At 61.0% G+C, this 18,935-nt stretch overlaps 4 protein-coding genes across 4 annotated transcripts; all 4 read right to left on the bottom strand.

Moving 5' to 3' along the window:
- Positions 1 to 195: 195 nt before the first annotated feature.
- LOC143168463 (C-C motif chemokine 3-like) lies at positions 196 to 2,351 on the bottom strand. Its single transcript, XM_076354905.1, has 4 exons — positions 2,323 to 2,351; positions 1,246 to 1,349; positions 688 to 805; positions 196 to 295 (listed from the first exon to the last, which is right to left on the bottom strand). Exons 1-4 carry the CDS (start codon positions 2,349 to 2,351, stop codon positions 196 to 198), a joined length of 351 nt encoding a protein of 116 aa, XP_076211020.1.
- Positions 2,352 to 4,999: 2,648 nt separating this feature from the next.
- On the bottom strand, positions 5,000 to 13,963 carry LOC143168462 (E3 ubiquitin-protein ligase PHF7-like). Its single transcript, XM_076354904.1, has 10 exons — positions 13,657 to 13,963; positions 13,381 to 13,472; positions 13,175 to 13,276; positions 12,744 to 12,868; positions 12,498 to 12,660; positions 12,273 to 12,379; positions 12,034 to 12,147; positions 11,683 to 11,801; positions 8,621 to 8,735; positions 5,000 to 5,057 (listed from the first exon to the last, which is right to left on the bottom strand). The coding sequence occupies exons 1-10, from the start codon at positions 13,961 to 13,963 to the stop codon at positions 5,000 to 5,002; spliced, it is 1,302 nt and encodes a 433-aa protein (XP_076211019.1).
- A 628-nt stretch (positions 13,964 to 14,591) lies between these two features.
- Positions 14,592 to 15,714, bottom strand: LOC143168506 (C-C motif chemokine 3-like). The gene is made up of 3 exons (XM_076354967.1): positions 15,642 to 15,714; positions 15,084 to 15,201; positions 14,592 to 14,691 (listed from the first exon to the last, which is right to left on the bottom strand). The coding sequence occupies exons 1-3, from the start codon at positions 15,712 to 15,714 to the stop codon at positions 14,592 to 14,594; spliced, it is 291 nt and encodes a 96-aa protein (XP_076211082.1).
- Positions 15,715 to 16,643: 929 nt separating this feature from the next.
- Positions 16,644 to 17,745, bottom strand: LOC143168296 (C-C motif chemokine 3-like). The gene is made up of 3 exons (XM_076354599.1): positions 17,658 to 17,745; positions 17,352 to 17,466; positions 16,644 to 17,179 (listed from the first exon to the last, which is right to left on the bottom strand). Exons 1-3 carry the CDS (start codon positions 17,728 to 17,730, stop codon positions 17,074 to 17,076), a joined length of 294 nt encoding a protein of 97 aa, XP_076210714.1. The 5' UTR covers positions 17,731 to 17,745; the 3' UTR covers positions 16,644 to 17,073.
- Positions 17,746 to 18,935: the final 1,190 nt, after the last annotated feature.

The raw sequence follows: 18,935 nt of genomic DNA, 5'->3' as shown, positions 1-18,935 counted from the left end.
CACGCAGGATTTACATCGTCTCACTCCAGCTGCAGGTCCGCACGACCTGTTTTATTACACCCGTCGAAGGATGTACAGTAGTGTGGAGGGGGCGACGGCAGGGGAGGGGACGGAGCCGGCTCCGTAAGTTAACGAGACGACAACATACAGATAATTGTGGGATGCGAATAAATAGAGCTTATATGGAAGGCAGCTTCACGTGGAGGTGCTGGTCGACTCCTTCTGCCGCCGGTACTGCTGGAACCAGCCCTCCTCCCAGTCCACGCAGAACTTCTTCCCCTTCAGTAGCTCCACGCTGGTGGGGAGAGAGGGGCTGCGTTAGCTGGGTGGGTGCAGGCTCCGGCCGTGCCCTGGGGTTCCCCCGCCAGCCTGGGGATGCCTGCAGCATCCTGCCCCCCGCATCCCCCCAAAGTGCTGACTTTTAGCAATCTCTGAAACCTCGTCTTCCTTCCTGTTTTTCTGGCTGGCAGCTGAAACGGGGGATTTGGGGGCTATTTGGGATAAAGCAGTGAGGAGGGAGGTGCATGTGAAGAGCCAGGGCAGGGCACCCCCAACCACGGCACCCTTTGGGGGTGGCTTGTTTTGGGGGATCCCTGAAGGCAGAACAACCGGTGGGGAAGCTGAGCGAGCGAGGGTGAGGAGCGAGGTGCCATGGAGCAAGGCTGGGTGGGAGCTGGGTGTACTCACCGCACGGCTTTGCGGGAGCAGTGGGAAGGCGTCTTCTGGTAGCTCCTGATGAGGAAGGCAGGGATTTTCTGCCGGATGAACATCTCCTTGTAGCAGCACGCGCCGTAGGGGCTGCGGACTGAGAGGAGGCGAGAGGGGTTAGTGCTCTCCCACGCCTGGCATGAGGGGTGTGGGTGCTACCCTGAGGGGTGTGGGTGCTCCCCCAGGGACTCTCCTGCTCCCTCCCGCTACGAGGGGTCCCCTCTCGCATCCCCGGCGGTGCTGCTTTGCCCCAGGGTAGGAGCCCCCCGTTTCCCTGCCCACGGGGGGTTATTACTGAGCTCCCCAGCCAGGGTGCCGGGGCTGAAGCCATCCCCAAGCCTATTTTTGCTCATGTTGAACAAGACCAGGACAGCCCCGTGCTCGGGCAGCTGGCGATGCCCTTAGCCCCCCAAGCCCATGGCAGAAGCAGGAGTTGAAGCTCTTGTCCCCCTTCCCGACCCCGCAAAACCCCGTCAGTGGAGGAGGCGGGGACGGTGCTGGGGCAGGCGTGGGGAAAGGCTCAACGTCGGTACTTACAGGAGACGCCCTGGCTTCCAGTCCAGAGAGCTGCCAGCAGCAGGGTGAGCAGCCCCAGACGTGCGACCTGGGGCTCAGTCAGCACCAGCAGCCGGCAGCTCTTGCTGACTCGGGGCCACCGAGAGCGACCTGCCTCTCCTGCCTGCACCTCGGCGTGGTGTACTCCCCGGCCAGGCTTTCCATGACAGCTGTGGGCTCTCCCCGGGGAAAGAACCGCCCAGAGATATTGATAAAGGGCAACCGGTGAATGGAAAATCCTTCTCCCGGCCCCTCTGGCCCCTGCGGTACCCGAGGGCTGCTGGAAAGTGTGGCGAGCAGCCGGGAGCTCTGCGCCACTGGTGATGCGCCAGGGCCGTCAGTCTGTTTTGGGTTTGGTTGTTGCCACCGGCAAACCACGCAGCGTGAGGCTTGCGCTTGCCAAAGCCCCGGGCAAGTTTCTTTTCCAAAACCACCCGTTGTCAGCTCGGCTGCGATGCCTCTCTTGCAATTTTGCACTGGGTGAGTGGCTCGGTGGTGGCCGGGCTCGCCCCAGCCCAACCCGAGACCCTGAGATGGGTTGACGACAGGGCTCATCATGTCAGGGGCTGGGGGCAATGCCGCCTACCTGGATGCAGCAGCGCTGGAACCAGGTGCTGGCACAGGTGGGACACACCAGGGTGTCGTAGCAGGACCACCCCGCCACCGCCTCCTGGCAGATGAGGCAGGACCAGACCGGTCCTGCTGCACCGCCCGCACGTGCTGCACTGGCCGGTGCTTCCAGCAGAAGGACCTGTGGGACGGAGGTGACAGTTGAGCCCCATCCCTCCTCTGCCCTGGCACTGGCCTCAGCCCTGTGGGGCGGCTATGCTCACTTGAACTCCCCGAAGAACTGGGAGATGCAGCCCCGCTTGCTGCCGCAGGGGAAGTGGAAGATTCGAGGGCAGCACTGGTCCTCTTCATCGGCCCCTCTCTGGCTCAGCCTGCTGGCATGGTACTGCAAGAGGGGAAAAGTGGGCGCCAGCCAGTGGCTGCTGGCGGTGCGGGGCTGGAGACCGGGGCGTGTTGGGGACCTTGCGGTGTCGAGCCCCGTGGACTCACCAGGCAGTTCTCATGGATGCAGAGCCCATCGTGACGGCAGAGCTGCCTAACGACCTTGGGGTCACAGTCTGCCCACCGGCACAGCCCGCACACTGCCGGGGTCGGCGGCACCGTTAACCCCAAGCACCACGCCAGGGAGCCAGTGGGGTTAACGCTGGGAGTGGGATGGGGGAGAGGCCAGAGCACCTTCCCACGGCAGGGGGCCTCTGCCTTCACAGCCGGGCACTGGCCAAAAACCCCTCTGGCTGGGGTCCGGAGCCTGGCCCGGCTGCAACGGTGGCACAGCAAGAGGCAGGGAGATGATGAGCACCACAAGCTGATGCCACAGTCCCTTCCTGCCTGGACCACAGCCCTGCGCCTCTCCCCAGGTCCCAGATGGCTGTGGTGGCCTCATGGCCGTGGGGACACTCTGCACCCCAGCTGCACCCCTCACTGTTGCCTGTGTCGCTGCAGTCTCCGCACTCCCAGGAGTCGGCACCTTCTCCCACGGCAGAGCAGAGCTGGTGGGTCCCACAGGAGCTGCACAGCAGGAGTCTCCAGGGCCTGAGGGAGCAACGGGACCCACTGCCACCAAAGGCCCCCGAGCTGTGGGGTGCCAGCCCCGGCACTGTGCTGAGCCCACCTCCACCCCCTGGCAGCCAGGGCTGAGCTGCCGGCGCGCACCCTGCGCCATGCCCGGCTCGGCACCCAGGGAACCTCCATCCCTGCCCAAAGGAGGAGACGAAGGCATCGCCTCCTTGCTGGGGCTGCGGGGACAGGGCCCACCAGCACTCACCCATTCACCTCCGCCTGCTGCCGTCCCGCTGGGCACAGGCACTGGCTGGTGTCGCAGGAGCCGTGCCGCTGGTAATGGTCCGCGGAGGCCCTGTCTTCCTCCCAGGCAGCATCCCTGCGGGAGCAGGGGAGCACTCAGCCCAAGGAGCGTGGGGGACACCCTGCCGGTACCCAGGGAGGCAGGACGTGATCGGCACAGACCAGGGTGCCATAGCAGGGCCGCCCCGCCACCGCCTCCTGGCAGATGAGGCATAGGGTCTGTTCCTGCTGCACTGCCCGCATCTGCTGCACTGTCCGGTGCTTCCAGCAGAAGGACGTGCGAGACGGAGGTGACAGTTCAGCCCCAGCCCTCCTTTGCCCTGGCACCGGACCCAACCCCGCAGGGCGGTTACACTCACTTGAACTCCCCGAAGAACTGGGAGACGCAGCCCTGCTCCCTGCCGCAGGGGAAGTGGAAGATTTGGGGACAGCGCCGGCCCCGGCAGGTGACCGAGGCGCCCCGCAGGCGGCAGATGCAGCACCTCTGGGGATGGCACGGAGGTAGACAGTGTCAGCGCTGCAGGTCCCCGGGGAACCCTCTTTGCCCTCAGCCAGCACAGCCCCGCCACGTTTCGGTGGGCCGCCTGGCCGGTGACACGGGGCCACCGATCAAGCCACCTGCCCTCCCAAATCCCCCATTTCCACAGAAATGGGCCTTTTTGGATGAAGGAGGATCTGGGTGGGTTGCTTGCAGCCGGCTGCCAGAGCATCCCTGAGGGGTTGCTGGCCTGTGCAGTGTCGGACACGGGCATGGGGACCACGGTGGGGACACGTGTGCCCCAAGTGTCCCCGGGGGACAGCGGCACTGTCACCGCCAGCACCGTGCCGGGGTGCCAGTGGGGGTAACCCTGGGAGTGGGCTAGGGGAGAGGCCAGAGCACCTTCCCACAGCGTGGGGGCCTCTGCCTGCACAGCCAGGCACCGGCCAAAGTCCCCTCTGGCCGGGGGTCTGGAGTCTGGGCCGCTGCAACAGGGGGCACTGCAAGGCACAGGCAGATGATGAGCACAACAAGCCGATGCCACAGTCCCTCCCTGCCCGGACCACAGCCCTGCGCCTCTCCCCAGGTCCCAGATGGCTGTGGTGGCCTCGTGGCCCTGGGGACCCTGTCCCCCGGCTGCACCCCTCACCGGTGCCCGTGTCGCTGCAGTCTCCGCACTCCCAGCAGTCGGCATCTTCTCCCCGAGTGGAGCAGCGCTGCTGCGTCCCACGGGAGCCACAGCAGGAGTCTCCAGGGCCTGAGGGAGCAACGGGACCCACTGCCACCAAAGGCCCCCGAGCTGTGGGGTGCCAGCCCCGGCACTGTGCTGAGCCCACCTCCCCCCCCGGCAGCCGGGGCGGAGCTGCCCGCGCTCACCCTGCGCCAGTCGCCCCGGCGAGCAGCTCCGGTGCCGGCACGATTCGTAGCGGAGCGGTCTAGCGCCGTGTACGGGGGGGTCCTGAACCGGGGAAACCTCAGGAGAGCGGAGAGCCCCGCCAGGAGCCCGCGGCTCGCGCGCCAGCGGCTGAGGAGACGTGGGCGGGGCCAGGAGCAACGGCGGGAGGCGTAACCGCGGTGTAACCGCCGTTTTCCCCGAGTCACCAGAGGGTGCTTGAGCTGCAGCCTTCTTCAAGGGGAGAATTTATTCCGTTTAACTTATTTAAGTAGAACTAAATATTTTTTGCTGAGAAAAGGGAAAATACAAAACCAATTTAAAGTATATGAAAATAATGATGCCGGGCACAAGTACAAATTGGGAGAGGAGTGGCTGGAGAGCAGCCCTGCAGAAAGGGATGTGTGGGTGCTGGTCGACAGCAGGCTCAGTAGGAGTCAGCAGTGTGCCCTGGCAGCCGAGAGGGCGAACCGCATCCTGGGGTGCTGTTTTTTTTAGTGAGGATCTGCCGTTTTCTGGGACAGGGGCTGGGAGGGCAGTTGGGTGTCGGGGGTGTCCTTCGAGGATCCTGGCCTCCTCTTTCTCAGCCAATCTTTCGTTATTTTCCCTCATTCCGCCCCCTCGCTCAAGAGACCACTTCCGCTGGGGCTGGCGAAGCTGGAGGTGTCCATTTGGGCTTGTGGGGTGTAGGCACACCAGAGGCACGTACAGAGGCACGCAATAAACACATCTAGAAAAAGGAATAAACGTATCCCTACAATAATGCTTTGAATCAGGTGTCCCACTCATCCTGTCAGGGAATTAAACCACTCAGCCCGCCGGGCACCACCGGTAGATTGTTTCATTTGATGCATTAAGACCTGGAGGTGTTGGATGTCGTCTTCTGCGCTGGCTGATTCATCAGTTATGTTGAAGCAACACATGCCTTCAAAATCGGAGCAGTGTTTATGGTGTTGAAGAAGGAGATGGTCCACCGCCAATCGATTTTGTAATCATAGAATCATAGAATCATTAAGGTTGGAAAAGACCTCTAAGATCATCGAGTCCAACCGTCAACCCAACACCACCATGCCCACTAAACCATGTCCCTAAGCGCCTCATGTTCCTTGGCGTACAGCCGTTACCTACTTGGAAGAAATAACAATGAGGAACACGCATATCAAAAGCACTTAGCATAGTATAATTCTGTAATACAGCTACTGGGGTTGGCACGCCAATGAAACACGTTGTCAAAAGATCTGCGGCTGTTAATCCTCCCTCAATACAACAGGCAGATGACTTAGTTACAGTAGAGTCCAACCAGGTCCAAGTATTTACACGCTGATCTTGCGGAAAAGTATCCAGGGCATGTGCTTGTAGTACAAGACTACAAAGCACGACGAGCCAACCTGTGATAAGGGAGGAAAACAGGAGTGTCATCTCCTTCCAGTAATACATAGGCTGTTGCTCCAGCTCCTTCAGCTAATATCACTCTGGGTTTGATGACCTGATGTGGGGTAATTGCCCACACAGATTGAAGAGCTATGGCTTGCGCTTTTTCAGATTGAACTTCAATTCGGTGTTGGGTTCGTGACACCGATAACACCGTTCCAATGCCATCTCCTCTAGATAAGGCACAGATATTTGTCGAAGACACCTGAAATACTAGAACTCGAGAATCTGATCTCAACAGAGGATGTAAAATAAGAGGAGAAGTTGGGGTGCAGAACCACACGGCATTCTCAGGGGTTATTATATGAATCTTCACGTCTAGAGTAACAGGTTGCGGTCCCACCACGCAATCCGTCGGTGTAAAGGATTCCATGTCCCCTGTAGTTAATACTTTGGGAGAGATGCCGTCTGGAAGAATTTCAATCCTCACCATGTTGTGTACTGGAGGTGTTGTAATACGATCATAGGGTGTTTGGTTATGAATATTCCGGCTGGTTAACAAAAAAACCTGCTTTAGTAAGATGTGAACTCCAATGCTGTAAAGTTTTAGTGCTGGTTAGCTTTTTGAACTGTTCCTTCAACATCCCATTCATTCTTTCAGTCAAGCCATTAGCTTGGGGATGGTAGGCAATGTGGAATATCCAGTCTATCCCTAGCCCTTGAGCCCAATCTTGTACATTATGTCCACTCAAGTGTGTTCCTTGGTCACTTTGTATTTGGTGAGGAGGTCCGTATTGGTGAACGAGTTGTTCTAATGCTTCAGTTGTGCTCTGGTGATTAGCATATTTGGTGGGTTTAGCCAAAACCAGTCCTGACACTGTATGCACAGCCGTGAATACATATTGCCACCCCCTTGACGGGGGCGAGGGGCCAACGTAATCGACCGGGCAGGTATTGAAGGCCCACTGACCCCGTTTTATCTTTCCCCATGGCCTATATAATGCCCTTAGATGTAGCTGCGTACAAATAGTACCGTTGTGTGCACATGCTTTATAAATATGTAATGGCAAAGGGGTTTGACCGTGAGCAATGTCCCATGCGTGCGCAGTATGGGCTGATCGATGTCCACAAGCTATATGCGCATTTATAGCTTGAGCATGTACTTTGGCGGAGGTCATATTATCTACTTCCCTATTATTTTGTGACTCAAGCGAATCATCTTTTTGACGAGCTGAGACATGCCTTACTTTTAAAGAATACCTTTGTACATATTGCCAAATTTGTTGCCATATATCTGTCCCCCATATAGGGTATTTTTGTCCATGCCAGTCCTCTTGGGCCCAGTCAGCTGCCGCAATCCCCACGAGACTATATCGTCTAGAATTGTTACTTCTAATTCAAAAGGGTATCCTTGCCTAGGAGCGTATAATTGCGCATGCTCAATCAAAGCATTTTTGCAGGCATCAAAGGCTTCCTGTTGCTTGGTAGCGCTAGCTTTTGCCATCGGCGAAACGTTTCTGATGCTGTGATCCCATCTATTTCTGATTGTGGGATACTGGCTTGTACAGGATCATTCCACATCTGTTTCCTCATCACCCGTGATGCAACTCTTTTGGTTTTGCCGGCTTTCCGTTGTTCACCACCCGCAGAGATGGTCCCGAAGTTACAGCCCCAATTTCCCTCAAGGTATTTGCTAGGGCACCTACATTACCCGTAGCATTTGTGACTGCTGCTATAATCAAGAGTTTTAGTGAGGCAGGCGCTCCTCTCAAAAGCTGCATTTTCATACTTCTCGTTACTGCTACCCTGTCCGGATTGGATCCCGTAACTGACGCATGAGCCATCCCCATCTGCCGCACCAAATTAATACCTTCGTCCATTGTACACCAATTTTTGAGCGATTGCCTTTGCATCTTGTAAAGTCCCGACTTCCCTTTCCAACTCTCTCCTTTTGCTGCATCATGCAACAACTTCACAGTCAAGAGCTGTAAGACCGGTTACTAATAACCATCCCAATCTCCCCGCTAACTTGCGAGAAGACTCCGATGCCGCTTCCCATGGCAACCCACGCATAGCCGTTTCAATTGTCTGGGGGGCAACCACGGCCCCGCCATCTATTTCAGGCCATGCTTCCGGCGGAGCCAATGTAGCCAGGAAAGTGTCCACAGGGGTCCAGCGCTCAGTACTGGGCCATCCCGGAATACAGGGAGTCACCGTCGTGGCCTCCCCAGTCCCCGATTTTTTTGCCGGCCATGGCATAGCTGTTCCTGGATCCTGCCGACTACGCCAAATGTGTGAGCCGGCACAGGCAGGGCGCAGGAGCAACCACAAAACCACAGACAAAATGCAAAGAGTAAATTTATTTTCGTTACCTCGCCAGTCGGGGGGGATACCCGAAGCAGCACCCGGGCAGAGGCACACAGGCGGGGAGGCAGGCGCCGCGGAGCTCAGTCCATGCTAGAGGATCGCCGAACCTGCTGTTTTTGCCTGTTTATCAGGGATTTGCGCAGGCGTAGTTTACCACTGTGCTTTGATCTTTCCTGTAGCAGGGCAGGAATCTCAAGCGTGTTCGATGGGGTGCCTCCAAGTCTGTCACTGGCCTATGTTATCTAAATGCAGGTGTTCTACTTGTCAAACACACAAGGCTAAACACCATGCAGTATGATGTATGTGTTTTTCTATGCCCCAGCTGCAGGTCCCTTAAGCAGGTCACTTCTCGCCAACCATCCGTTATTTTCCGATAGTGTCCTTTGAGGATCCTGGCCTCTTCTTCCTCAGCCGAAGTGCCAGGAGCGGGGGTGCTGTGCGAGGGTCCCTGCACTGGCGGGGCTGGCATCTGGGCAGCTGCCATGGGGGGTACTGACCTGTGGGGGACTTGAAAGCCCAGGCAAAACATCTCCTCCTGGAAGGTCGCCAGGTCCTGGCAGAGTGGGCGGCGGAAGTGGTGCAGGGCAGAGCGCAGCGCCTGGCCCTGGGCAGAGGTGGCATCAGCGGCAGGGGGGTCCCGTTTCCCCCCCAGAGCTGGGCGACAGGGCGACGACAGGGGTGGTCAGGTGAGGGGCCAGGGGCGATGCCACGTACCTAGATGCAGCGGCGGTGGAACCAGGCGCTGGCGCAGGCGGGACGGACCAGGGTGTCATAGCAGGGCTGGCCCGCCACTGCCATGCACCACCGCCTGCTGCCCTCCCGCTGGGCACAGGCACTGTCCAGTGTCGCAGGAGCTGTGCCGCTGGTAATGGTCCGTGCAGGCTCCATCCTCCTCCCAGGCAATATCCCTGTGGGAGCAGGGGAGCACTCAGCGCCAGGGGCATGGGGGACACCCTGCTGGTACCCAGGGAGGCAGGAGGTGATCAGCACAGACCAGGGTGTCGTAGCAGGGCCACCCCACCACTGCGTCCTGGCAGATGAGGCATAGGGTCTGGTCCTGCTGCACTGCCCGCACGCGCTGCACCGGTCGGTGCTTCCAGCAGAAGGACCTGCAAGACGGAAGTGACAGTTCAGCCCCAGTGCTCCTCCACCCTGGCACCGGCACGGCCCCGCAGGGCGGTTACACTCACTTGGACTCCCCGAAGAACTGGGAGACGCATCCCCGCTCGCTGCCGCAGGGGAAGTGGAAGATTCGGGGACAGCGCCGGCCCCGGCAGGTGACTGAGGCGCCCCGCAGGCGGCAGATGCAGCACCTCTGGGGATGGCACGGAGGTGGACAGTGTCAGCGCTGCAGGTCCCTGGGGAACCCTCTTTGCCCTCAGCCAGCACAGCCCCGCCACGTTTCGGTGGGCCACCTGGCCGGTGACACGGGGCCACCGATCAAGCCACCTGCCCTCCCAAATCCCCCATTTCCACAGAAATGGGCCTTTTTGGATGAAGGAGGATCTGGGTGGGTTGCTTGCAGCCGGCTGCCAGAGCATCCCTGGGGGGTTGCTGGCCTGTGCAGCACCGTACATGCGGCATGGGGACCACGGTGGGGACACGTGTCCCCCGGCCTCACCTTCTGTGCACCTGCTTCAGCTCCTGCCGGATGTCGGGGAAGAGGAAGCCGTAGAAGCCCTCTTCATCGGCCCCTCTCTGGCTCAGGCCGCTGGTGTGGTACTGCAAGAGGGGAAAAGGGGGTGCTTGCCAGGGGCTGCCGGTGGTGCGGGTCTGGGGACCGGGGGTGTTGGGGACCGTGGGGTGTCGAGCCCCGGGTACTCACCAGGCAGTTCTCATGGACCCAGAGTCCGTGCTGACAGCAGAGCTGCCCAATGACCTCGTTCGTGGTCACAGTCTGTCCGCCGGCACAGGCCGCACACTGCCGGGGGACAGCGGCACTGTCACCCCCGGCACCGTGCCGGGGTGCCAGTGGGGGTAACCCTGGGAGTGGGCTGGGGGAGAGGCGTGGGGGCCTCTGCTTGCACAGCCAGGCACTGGCCAAAATCCCCTCTGGCCGGGGGTCTGGAGTCTGGGCTGCTGGAACGGGGGCACGGCAAGGGGCAGGCCGGTCTTCTTCGCCGCCGCCAGCTCATCTTTTGGCACATGGCGACGGCCTGCTCCTGCGCCTTTAAGGTTTCCTTCTTGAAGAATGTCCAGCCTTCCTGGACTCCTTTGCCCTTCAGGACTGCCTCCCAAGGGACTCTGTCAACCCGTCTGCTAAACAGGCCAAAATCTGCCCTCCGCAAGCCCAAGGTGGCAGTTCTGCTGACCCCTCTCCTTACTTCTCCGAGAGTCGAAAACTCTTATCATTTCGTGATCACTGTGCCCAAGACGGCCTCCAACCATCACATCACCCACAAGTCCTTCTCTGTTCGCAAACATCAGGTCCAGGACGCCAGAAGGCCAACCTCAGGAGCCTTCCCTTCCCTAGTTGGCTGGCTCACCAGCTGTGTCAGGAAGTTACCTTCCACACACTCCAGGAACCACCTAGAGTGTTTCCTCTCCGCTGTTTTGCATTTCCAGCAGACATCTGGTGAGTTGAAGTCCCCCACGAGAACAAGGGCTAGCGATCGTGAGACTTCTCCCAGATGCTTATGGAATAGTTCATCTGTCTCTTCATCCCGGCTGGTCTATAACCATGGCTCCCACCGTGATATGTGCCTTGTTGGCCTTTCCCCGGACTCTTACCCATAAACACTCGACCCTTTCATCACCATTGTCACGGCCTGATGTCGTGTAGACCGACCCATGATCAAAAACCCCAAAATTTTGCAGGTGACTCCAGTCTCGGAGCCAGTTATTGATCTGCAGGTTCTTCCTGTTTCTTCCCTCATCATTCCCTGGAACTGGAGGGATAGAGGAGAACGCTACTTGTGCTCCTGATCCCTTAACCAGTCGTCCCAAGGCCCTGAAGTCTCTCTTGATTGCCCTTGGACTTGTTATTGCAACTTCATCGCTGCCTACATGAGAAAGCAATAATGGGTAATAACCCGAGGGCGGTACCACGGTGCCAAGAGGAGGGTCGGTGCCACCGTGGAGGCTCTTGCCCTGCAGTGCTCGGGCACATCAGCAAACGCACGTGTGAAGATCCAACTTTTATTAGTGAGGATCTGCAGGCTTCTGGGACAGGGTGTCCTGCGAGGATCCTGGCCTCTTCCTCCTCAGCCGAAGTGCCAGGAGCCGGGGTGCTGTGCGAGGGTCCCTGCACCGGCGGGGCTGGAGTCTGGGCCGGCTGCAACGGCGGGCACTGCAAGGGACAGGCAGATGATGAGCACAACAAGCCGATGCCACAGTCCCTCCCTGCCCGGACCACAGCCCTGCGCCTCTCCCCAGGTCCCAGATGGCTGTGGTGGCCTCGTGGCCCTGGGGACCCTGTCCCCCCGGCTGCACCCCTCACCGGTGCCCGTGTCGCTGCAGTCTCCGCACTCCCAGCAGTCGGCATCTTCTCCCACGGCAGAGCAGAGCTGGTGTGTCCCGCGGGAGCCACAGGAGCTGCACAGCAGGAGTCTCCAGGGCCTGGGGGAGCAACGGGACCCACTGCCACCAAAGGCCCCCGAGCTGTGGGGTGCCAGCCCCGGCACTGTGCTGAGCCCACCTCCACCCCCTGGCAGCCAGGGCTGAGCTGCCGGCGCGCACCCTGCGCCATGCCCGGCTCGGCACCCAGGGAACCTCCATCCCTGCCCAAAGGAGGAGACGAAGGCATTGCCTCCTTGCTGGGGCTGCGGGGACAGGGCCCACCAGCACTCACCCATTCACCTCCGCCTGCTGCCGTCCCGCTGGGCACAGGCACTGGCTGGCGTCGCAGGAGCTGTGCCGCTGGTAATGGTCCGCGAAGGCCCCGTCCTCCTCCCAGGCAGCATCCCTGCGAGAGCAGGGGAGCGCTTAGCCCCGGGGCCGTGGGGGACACCCCGCCAGCACCCAGGGAGGCAGGAGGTGATCGGCCAGAGTATCGTGGAGGTGGAGGGAGGCAGGGGGGAGGGTACTGACCTGTCAGGGATTTTGATGCCCAGGCGAAACATCTCCTCCTGGAAGGTGGCCACGTCCTGGCAGAGCGGGCAGCGGAAGTGGTGCAGGGCAGAGCGCAGCGCCTGGCCCTGGGGCAGAGGTGGCGTCAGCATCAGTGGCAGGGGGGTCCCGTTTGCCCCCCCGGGGGTGGGTGATGGGGTGACGACAGGGCTGATCACGTCAGGGGCCAGGGACGATGCCACCTACCTGGATGCAGCGGCGGTGGAACCAGGCGCTGGTGCAGGCGGGACAGACCAGGGTGTCATAGCAGGGCCGCCCCGCCACCGCCTCCTGGCAGATAAGGCATAGGGTCTGTTCCTGCTGCACTGCCCGCACGCGCTGCACCGGTCGGTGCTTCCAGCAGAAGGACCTGCAAGACGGAGGTGACAGCTTGGTCCCAGCGCTCCTCCACCCCCTGGCACCGGCATGGCCCCGCAGGGTGGTTACACTCACTTGAACTCCCCGAAGAACTGGGAGACGCATCCCCGCTCGCTGCCGCAGGGGAAGTGGAAGATTCGGGGACAGCGCCGGCCCCGGCAGGTGACCGAGGCGCCCCGCAGGCGGCAGATGCAGCACCTCTGGGGATGGCACGGAGGTAGACAGTGTCAGCGCTGCAGGTCCCCGGGGAACCCTCTTTGCCCTCAGCCAGCACAGCCCCGCCACGTTTCGGTGGGCTGCCTGGCCGGTGACACGGGGCCACCGATCAAGCCACCTGCCCTCCCAAATCCCCCATTTCCACAGAAATGGGCCTTTTTGGATGAAGGAGGATCTGGGTGGGTTGCTTGCAGCCGGCTGCCAGAGCATCCCTGGGGGGTTGCTGGCCTGTGCAGCACCGTACATGGGGCATGGGGACCACGGTGGGGACACGTGTGCCCTGACCTCACCTTCTGTGCCACCCGCTTCAGCTCCTGCCGGATGTCGGGGAAGAGGAAGCCGTAGAAGCCCTCTTCATCGGCCCCTCTCTGGCTCAGGCCGCTGGCGTGGTACTGCAAGAGGGGAAAAGGGGGTGCGTGCCAGGGGCTGCTGGCGGTGTGGGTCTGGGGACCGGGGGGTGCTGGGGACTGTGGGGTGTCAAGCCCCGTGGACTCACCAGGCAGTTCTCATGGACGCAGAGTCCACGGTGACGGCAGAGCTGCCCAACGACCTCGGGGTCGCAGTCTGTCCGCCGGCACAGCCCACACACTGCTGGGGAACAATGGCACTGTCACCCCCAGCACCGTGCGGGTGTGCCGGTGGGGGTAATGCTGGGAGTGGGATGGGGGAGAGGTCGGAGCACCTTCACATGGTACAGAGGCCTCTGCTTGCACAGCCAGGCATCGGCCAAGATCCCCTCTAGCAGGTGCCTGGGGGGCTGCTCTGCACTCACCTTCCTCCTTGGGGACCTGACGCTTCCTTTTGCGCGGGGGAGGCGCAGAGGAGGGTCCTGCCTGCTCGTCCTGCAGAGCTGCGGGACACTGGGCAGGGGGGGACTGCGGCACCTTTCGGCGCCGCGACCTCAGCTCCATCACCGCAAGTGGCTGCAGCGAAGGAGGTGGCTGGGCGTGGGGATGTCGGTGCGGTCGAAGACCGTCCTGATCCTCCAGCGTCCGTGGCAAACGCGCCACTGAGCAGGGGGCGGTTGCGTTGGGGTATTTATCCAGCCCTGGGTGTTTGTGACATGGCACCGCACGCATGTACGGTCACAAACACAGACCTGCATGTGCGGAGCCGGGTCACAAATGTCCCCACGCCCAGTCATCTCCTTCCCTGCATCTGGGACCTGGGGACGGGCAGAGGGCTGTGATCTGGGGAGGGAGGGAGTGTGGCATGGGCTTGCTGTGCTCATCGTCTCCCTGCCCCTTGCAGGAGATGATGGGCACAACATCAAACCCCCAACACCCCCCAAACCCAGCCTTTCTCCCATTGCCAGCCTGCGCCTGCCTTTATCCCTGCCTCAATGCGCATCCCACCGGGCGGGCAGCCGCCCGGGCTGGGGCCGCTTCATCTTGGGGGGGAGCTGAGGGGTTCAGCCTCGGCCCTTTGGGTTTCCCTGCCCTGCCAGGGGCTTCCAGGACTATGCCTGGGTCCCCGCGGGGATTCTGAGCCCTGATGTGACCCCTGTTTTCTCACGCAGGATTTACATCGTCTCACTCCAGCTGCAGGTCCGCACGAGATGTTTTATTACACCCGTCGAGGGATGTACAGTAGTGTGGAGGGGGCGACGGCAGGGGAGGGGACGGAGCCAGCTCCGTAAGTTAACGAGACGACAACATACAGATAATTGCGGGATGCGAATAAATAGAGCTTATATGGAAGGCAGCTTCACGTGGAGGTGCTGGTCGACTCCTTCTGCCGCCGGTACTGCTGGAACCAGCCCTCCTCCCAGTCCACGCAGAACTTCTTCCCCTTCAGTAGCTCCACGCTGGTGGGGAGAGAGGGGCTGCGTTAGCTGGGTGGGTGCAGGCTCCGGCCGTGCCCTGGGGTTCCCCCGCCAGCCTGGGGATGCCTGCAGCATCCTGCCCCCCGCATCCCCCCAAAGTGCTGACTTTTAGCAATCTCTGAAACCTCGTCTTCCTTCCTGTTTTTCTGGCTGGCAGCTGAAACGGGGGATTTGGGGGCTATTTGGGATAAAGCAGTGAGGAGGGAGGTGCATGTGAAGAGCCAGGGCAGGGCACCCCCAACCACGGCACCCTTTGGGGGTGGCTTGTTTTGGGGGATCCCTGAAGGCAGAACAACCGGTGGGGAAGCTGAGCGAGCGAGGGTGAGGAGCGAGGTGCCAGGGAGCAAGGCTGGGTGGGAGCTGGGTGTACTCACCGCACGGCTTTGCGGGAGCAGTGGGAAGGCGTCTTCTGGTAGCTCCTGATGAGGAAGGCAGGGATTTTCTGCCGGATGAACATCTCCTTGTAGCAGCACGCGCCGTAGGGGCTGCGGACTGAGAGGAGGCGAGAGGGGTTAGTGCTCTCCCACGCCTGGCATGAGGGGTGTGGGTGCTACCCTGAGGGGTGTGGGTGCTCCCCCAGGGACTCTCCTGCTCCCTCCCGCTACGAGGGGTCCCCTCTCGCATCCCCGGCGGTGCTGCTTTGCCCCAGGGTAGGAGCCCCCCGTTTCCCTGCCCACGGGGGGTTATTACTGAGCTCCCCAGCCAGGGTGCCGGGGCTGAAGCCATCCCCAAGCCTATTTTTGCTCATGTTGAACAAGACCAGGACAGCCCCGTGCTCGGGCAGCTGGCGATGCCCTTAGCCCCCCAAGCCCATGGCAGAAGCAGGAGTTGAAGCTCTTGTCCCCCTTCCCGACCCCGCAAAACCCCGTCAGTGGAGGAGGCGGGGACGGTGCTGGGGCAGGCGTGGGGAAAGGCTCAACGTCGGTACTCACAGGAGATGCCCTGGCTTCCAGTCCAGAGAGCTGCCAGCAGCAGGGTGAGCACGGCCAAGGAGAAGACCTTCATGTCCGTCCCGGGGCTCGGTCAGCACCAGCAGCTGGCAGCTCTTGCTGACTCGGGGCCACCGAGAGCGACCTGCCTCTCCTGCCTGCACCTCGGCGTGATATACTCCCCGGCCAGGCTTTCCATGACAGCTGTGGGCTCTCCCCGGGGAAAGAACCGCCCAGAGATATTGATAAAGGGCAACCGGTGAATGGAAATTCCTTCTCCCGGCCCCTCTGGCCCCTGCAGTACCTGAGGGCTGCTGGAAAGTGTGGCGAGCAGCTGGGAGCTCTGTGCTGCTGGTGATGCACTGGGGCCGGCAGTCTATTTTGGGTTTGGTTGTTGCCACCGGCAAACCACACAGGATGAGGCTTGCGCTTGCCAAAGCCCTGGGCGAGTTTCTTTTCCAAAACCACCCATTGTCATCTCAGCTGCGATGCCTCTCTTGCAATTTTGCACTGGGCGAGTGGCTCGGCAGTGGCTGGGCTTGCCCCAGCCCACCCTGAGACCCATCGCTGGCTGCCCATCGTGGTGGCTGTACCTCTCACGGTGCCTTGTCACAGTGGCAGTGCCCATACACATCTCCTCATGGCATCCCGGGAGTGTGGGCTGTCAGTGGGGCCCGACCAGGCATCCTCGAGGGGCAGCTCTGATTGAATTTGGGCCAGGGGTCTCCACTCATTAGGATAGCTGATGAGGAGCATGGGAAGCCCCCTCCTCACGGGCTGAGCCTGCTTCTTGGCCCTCTCACTGGTGGCTTCCCCAAAGCCTGCATGGACATGGTTTGGCCCCATGCAACCCCTGGACACCCTCGCAGAGACATGGTTGGGGCTTTGGCTCTTCTCGGCTCCTTACTGACCCCAGCGCTTATAGATGTGGTTTAACACCTGGATAGGAATGCTGGCAGCAGGATCTGCGTGCTCCCAAGACACTTGCACAGCCAGATGTTTGCATGCGTGAGATCACATTTAATTCTGTTCAGTATGTTGTACAAAAAATAACCATGAGGCTGTTCCCCCTTAACCCCTCTGCTACTGCCAGGCTGGCGAGTGCAGCCTCACCAATACACTGCTGCCGCCTGCGAGGGGTACAGGCAGCTGCCTGCACGCAAAACAGGGCTGAGAGCATGGGGGCTGGCAGCGGTTCCGGACCCCAGCGCCCTGTGGGGTTGGCACACCCCATCCCGGTGGGATGCTGGGGATGGCAAAGGCCCTTTGCCTTCAGGGAGGTGGTGAGGGTCATCACAGCGTGATGGGGAGGATGTCCCCAATGAGCTGCTGTATCCAAATGTGATGTCCCCGCAGCCACCTCTGAAAAGGGGTCGCCTTTGCGGTGTCCCGTCTCCCGTGGAGGGGACTCCTTGCGCTGCCTCCGGCCGCCCCGCTAGCTGGGGATGGAGAAGGAGCTGACTTGGAAGCTCTGCTGGTACTTCTTCACCCAGGCCCTGCTCGCCTGGGCACAGATCTCCTTCCCGCTCCTCACCCTGAAGCTGGGGCAGAGAGAAGACTGGGTTAGCGGGGTGGTGGTATGGGGACCCTGGCGCTGAGTTTCCCAGAGGCTTGGAGGCACAGAGGATCAGGATTGGACCCACCAAAGCAAGGCACGGGGTCTGGCAGGGTCTAGAGGGGCTTTACCCCCGGGGCTGGGTTTAGGGTACTCACATCACAGCCTGGTGTGGGCACTCGGGGCTGGTGCGGTAGCAGGCAACGACGTTGTCTCTCTTGATCCTTCTCGTCTGGAAGTTGAAGCAGCACTTGTCCGGCATGGCTGGGGCTCCTGGGGGGACAGCGCAAGCTCAGCTTAGCCTGGAGACCCCCACCTCCCATCTCAGCCCTCCCGTTGTGGGCACGGTGGCTCTTTGTGGGGAGCCCCCCTGCACCCCATGCACGAAGCAAACATGTCCCCATGGCCCTGGGGGCTGCCCCCATCCCCCAGCCCATGGGGACAGAGTGGGTGGCAGTGCTCACTCTGAGCCAGGCTCTGGCAGCACAGCGTGGTGAGGAGGAGGACGGCACAGACCACCCCGGCTGCCTTCGCCATGCCGGGCTGCGGGAGGGCTGCTTGGTGATGCAGGAGCAGATCTGCTGCCTGCTGTGGTCAGGGCCACTGGGCTGCTTTTATGGGGGAGCAGTGGGGCTGGCTTCCCTCAGGGCCAGCAGTTGCGTGGGCAGGGGGAGGACCTGGTCTCTTGCCACGTCCCAAAGCACAGAGGGTGAGCAATACTCATCCCCTCCCAGCACAGCCTCAGGAAGGGAAAAACCTGCTCCCGAGCTGTGCTTTTGGCCCCTGATGGCCTTGGGATTTTTCCTGAGCTCCTGCCTCCAGCATTAGGGCCGGTGGTTGGGTTGCTCCTAAAATTTGGCTCCGCTTTCCTGTCCCCTGGGCAGGCTGCGTGCCCCATGGCAGGAGCTCCAGGGCGGGTGAGAGGGTCTGGGGATCTCCCTTGGATGGGACCAGGGCTGGGTTCAGCACCCTGCAGGGTCTCCAGCAGCTGCACAAACTCCTGACGGTCCATGTCCTCCCGCTGCACTGCGAAGTTTTGCATCCTACCACTTTGCATCCCAGCCCAGGGGACAAACGGCCAATTACTACCCCCCCCCCTAAAAAAAACCATAGAGAAACAGCTTCTGTTTGGTTGCACCAGGCATGTACACAGCTCTCTGCTGGTTTTGGGGGTGTTTGGGGCCCGTCTGGGCTGGGAGAGGCCAGGCAGGTGGCTCCGCTTCCCTCCCCCCGGCACCGAAGCAGCAGCTCATGTTCTTGGCTGTGCTGAGCTGGGAAAGGCAGAGGCCAGTCTGGGGCTTCCCCCAGTGGATTTTGCCTGGCCACAGCTGTCCAAAAAACCCCCTCTCCCCCCAGCCCCGGCAAATCCCAGAGCACATCCCAGCTGCCAGCAGCTGGTGAATGGTGGGAAGCAGAGGGGGGATGCAGACACGCATCCCCACCAGCCCGGCTGTGCAGGCAGCCGCATTCCGCCGCGCGGGGTTGGGGATGCTGATGGCACCCTGCTGACATTTTGGCCACCCTGGGCTGCAGTGCAGACCCACCATGGAAACCCGGCTGTGGAGGGCATGGGGTGCTGGTCCAGGCAGGGACCTGCGCCGATGGGAATGGGGGCTACCTCCATGGTGGGACCACATGTGATCCTCCATTTGCTCTTCTCCAAAGCCATTTCCCAAAAATCAGCCTCAATTTTTTGGGGCGCACATGCTGGGTAACAGTGGGGTGCTGCAAGCAGGGCTGGG

The sequence above is a fragment of the Aptenodytes patagonicus genome, chromosome 17, assembly GCF_965638725.1.
Source record: "Aptenodytes patagonicus chromosome 17, bAptPat1.pri.cur, whole genome shotgun sequence".
NCBI lineage: Eukaryota > Metazoa > Chordata > Aves > Sphenisciformes > Spheniscidae > Aptenodytes > Aptenodytes patagonicus.
This window is presented reverse-complemented; position numbering and strand designations above follow the sequence as displayed.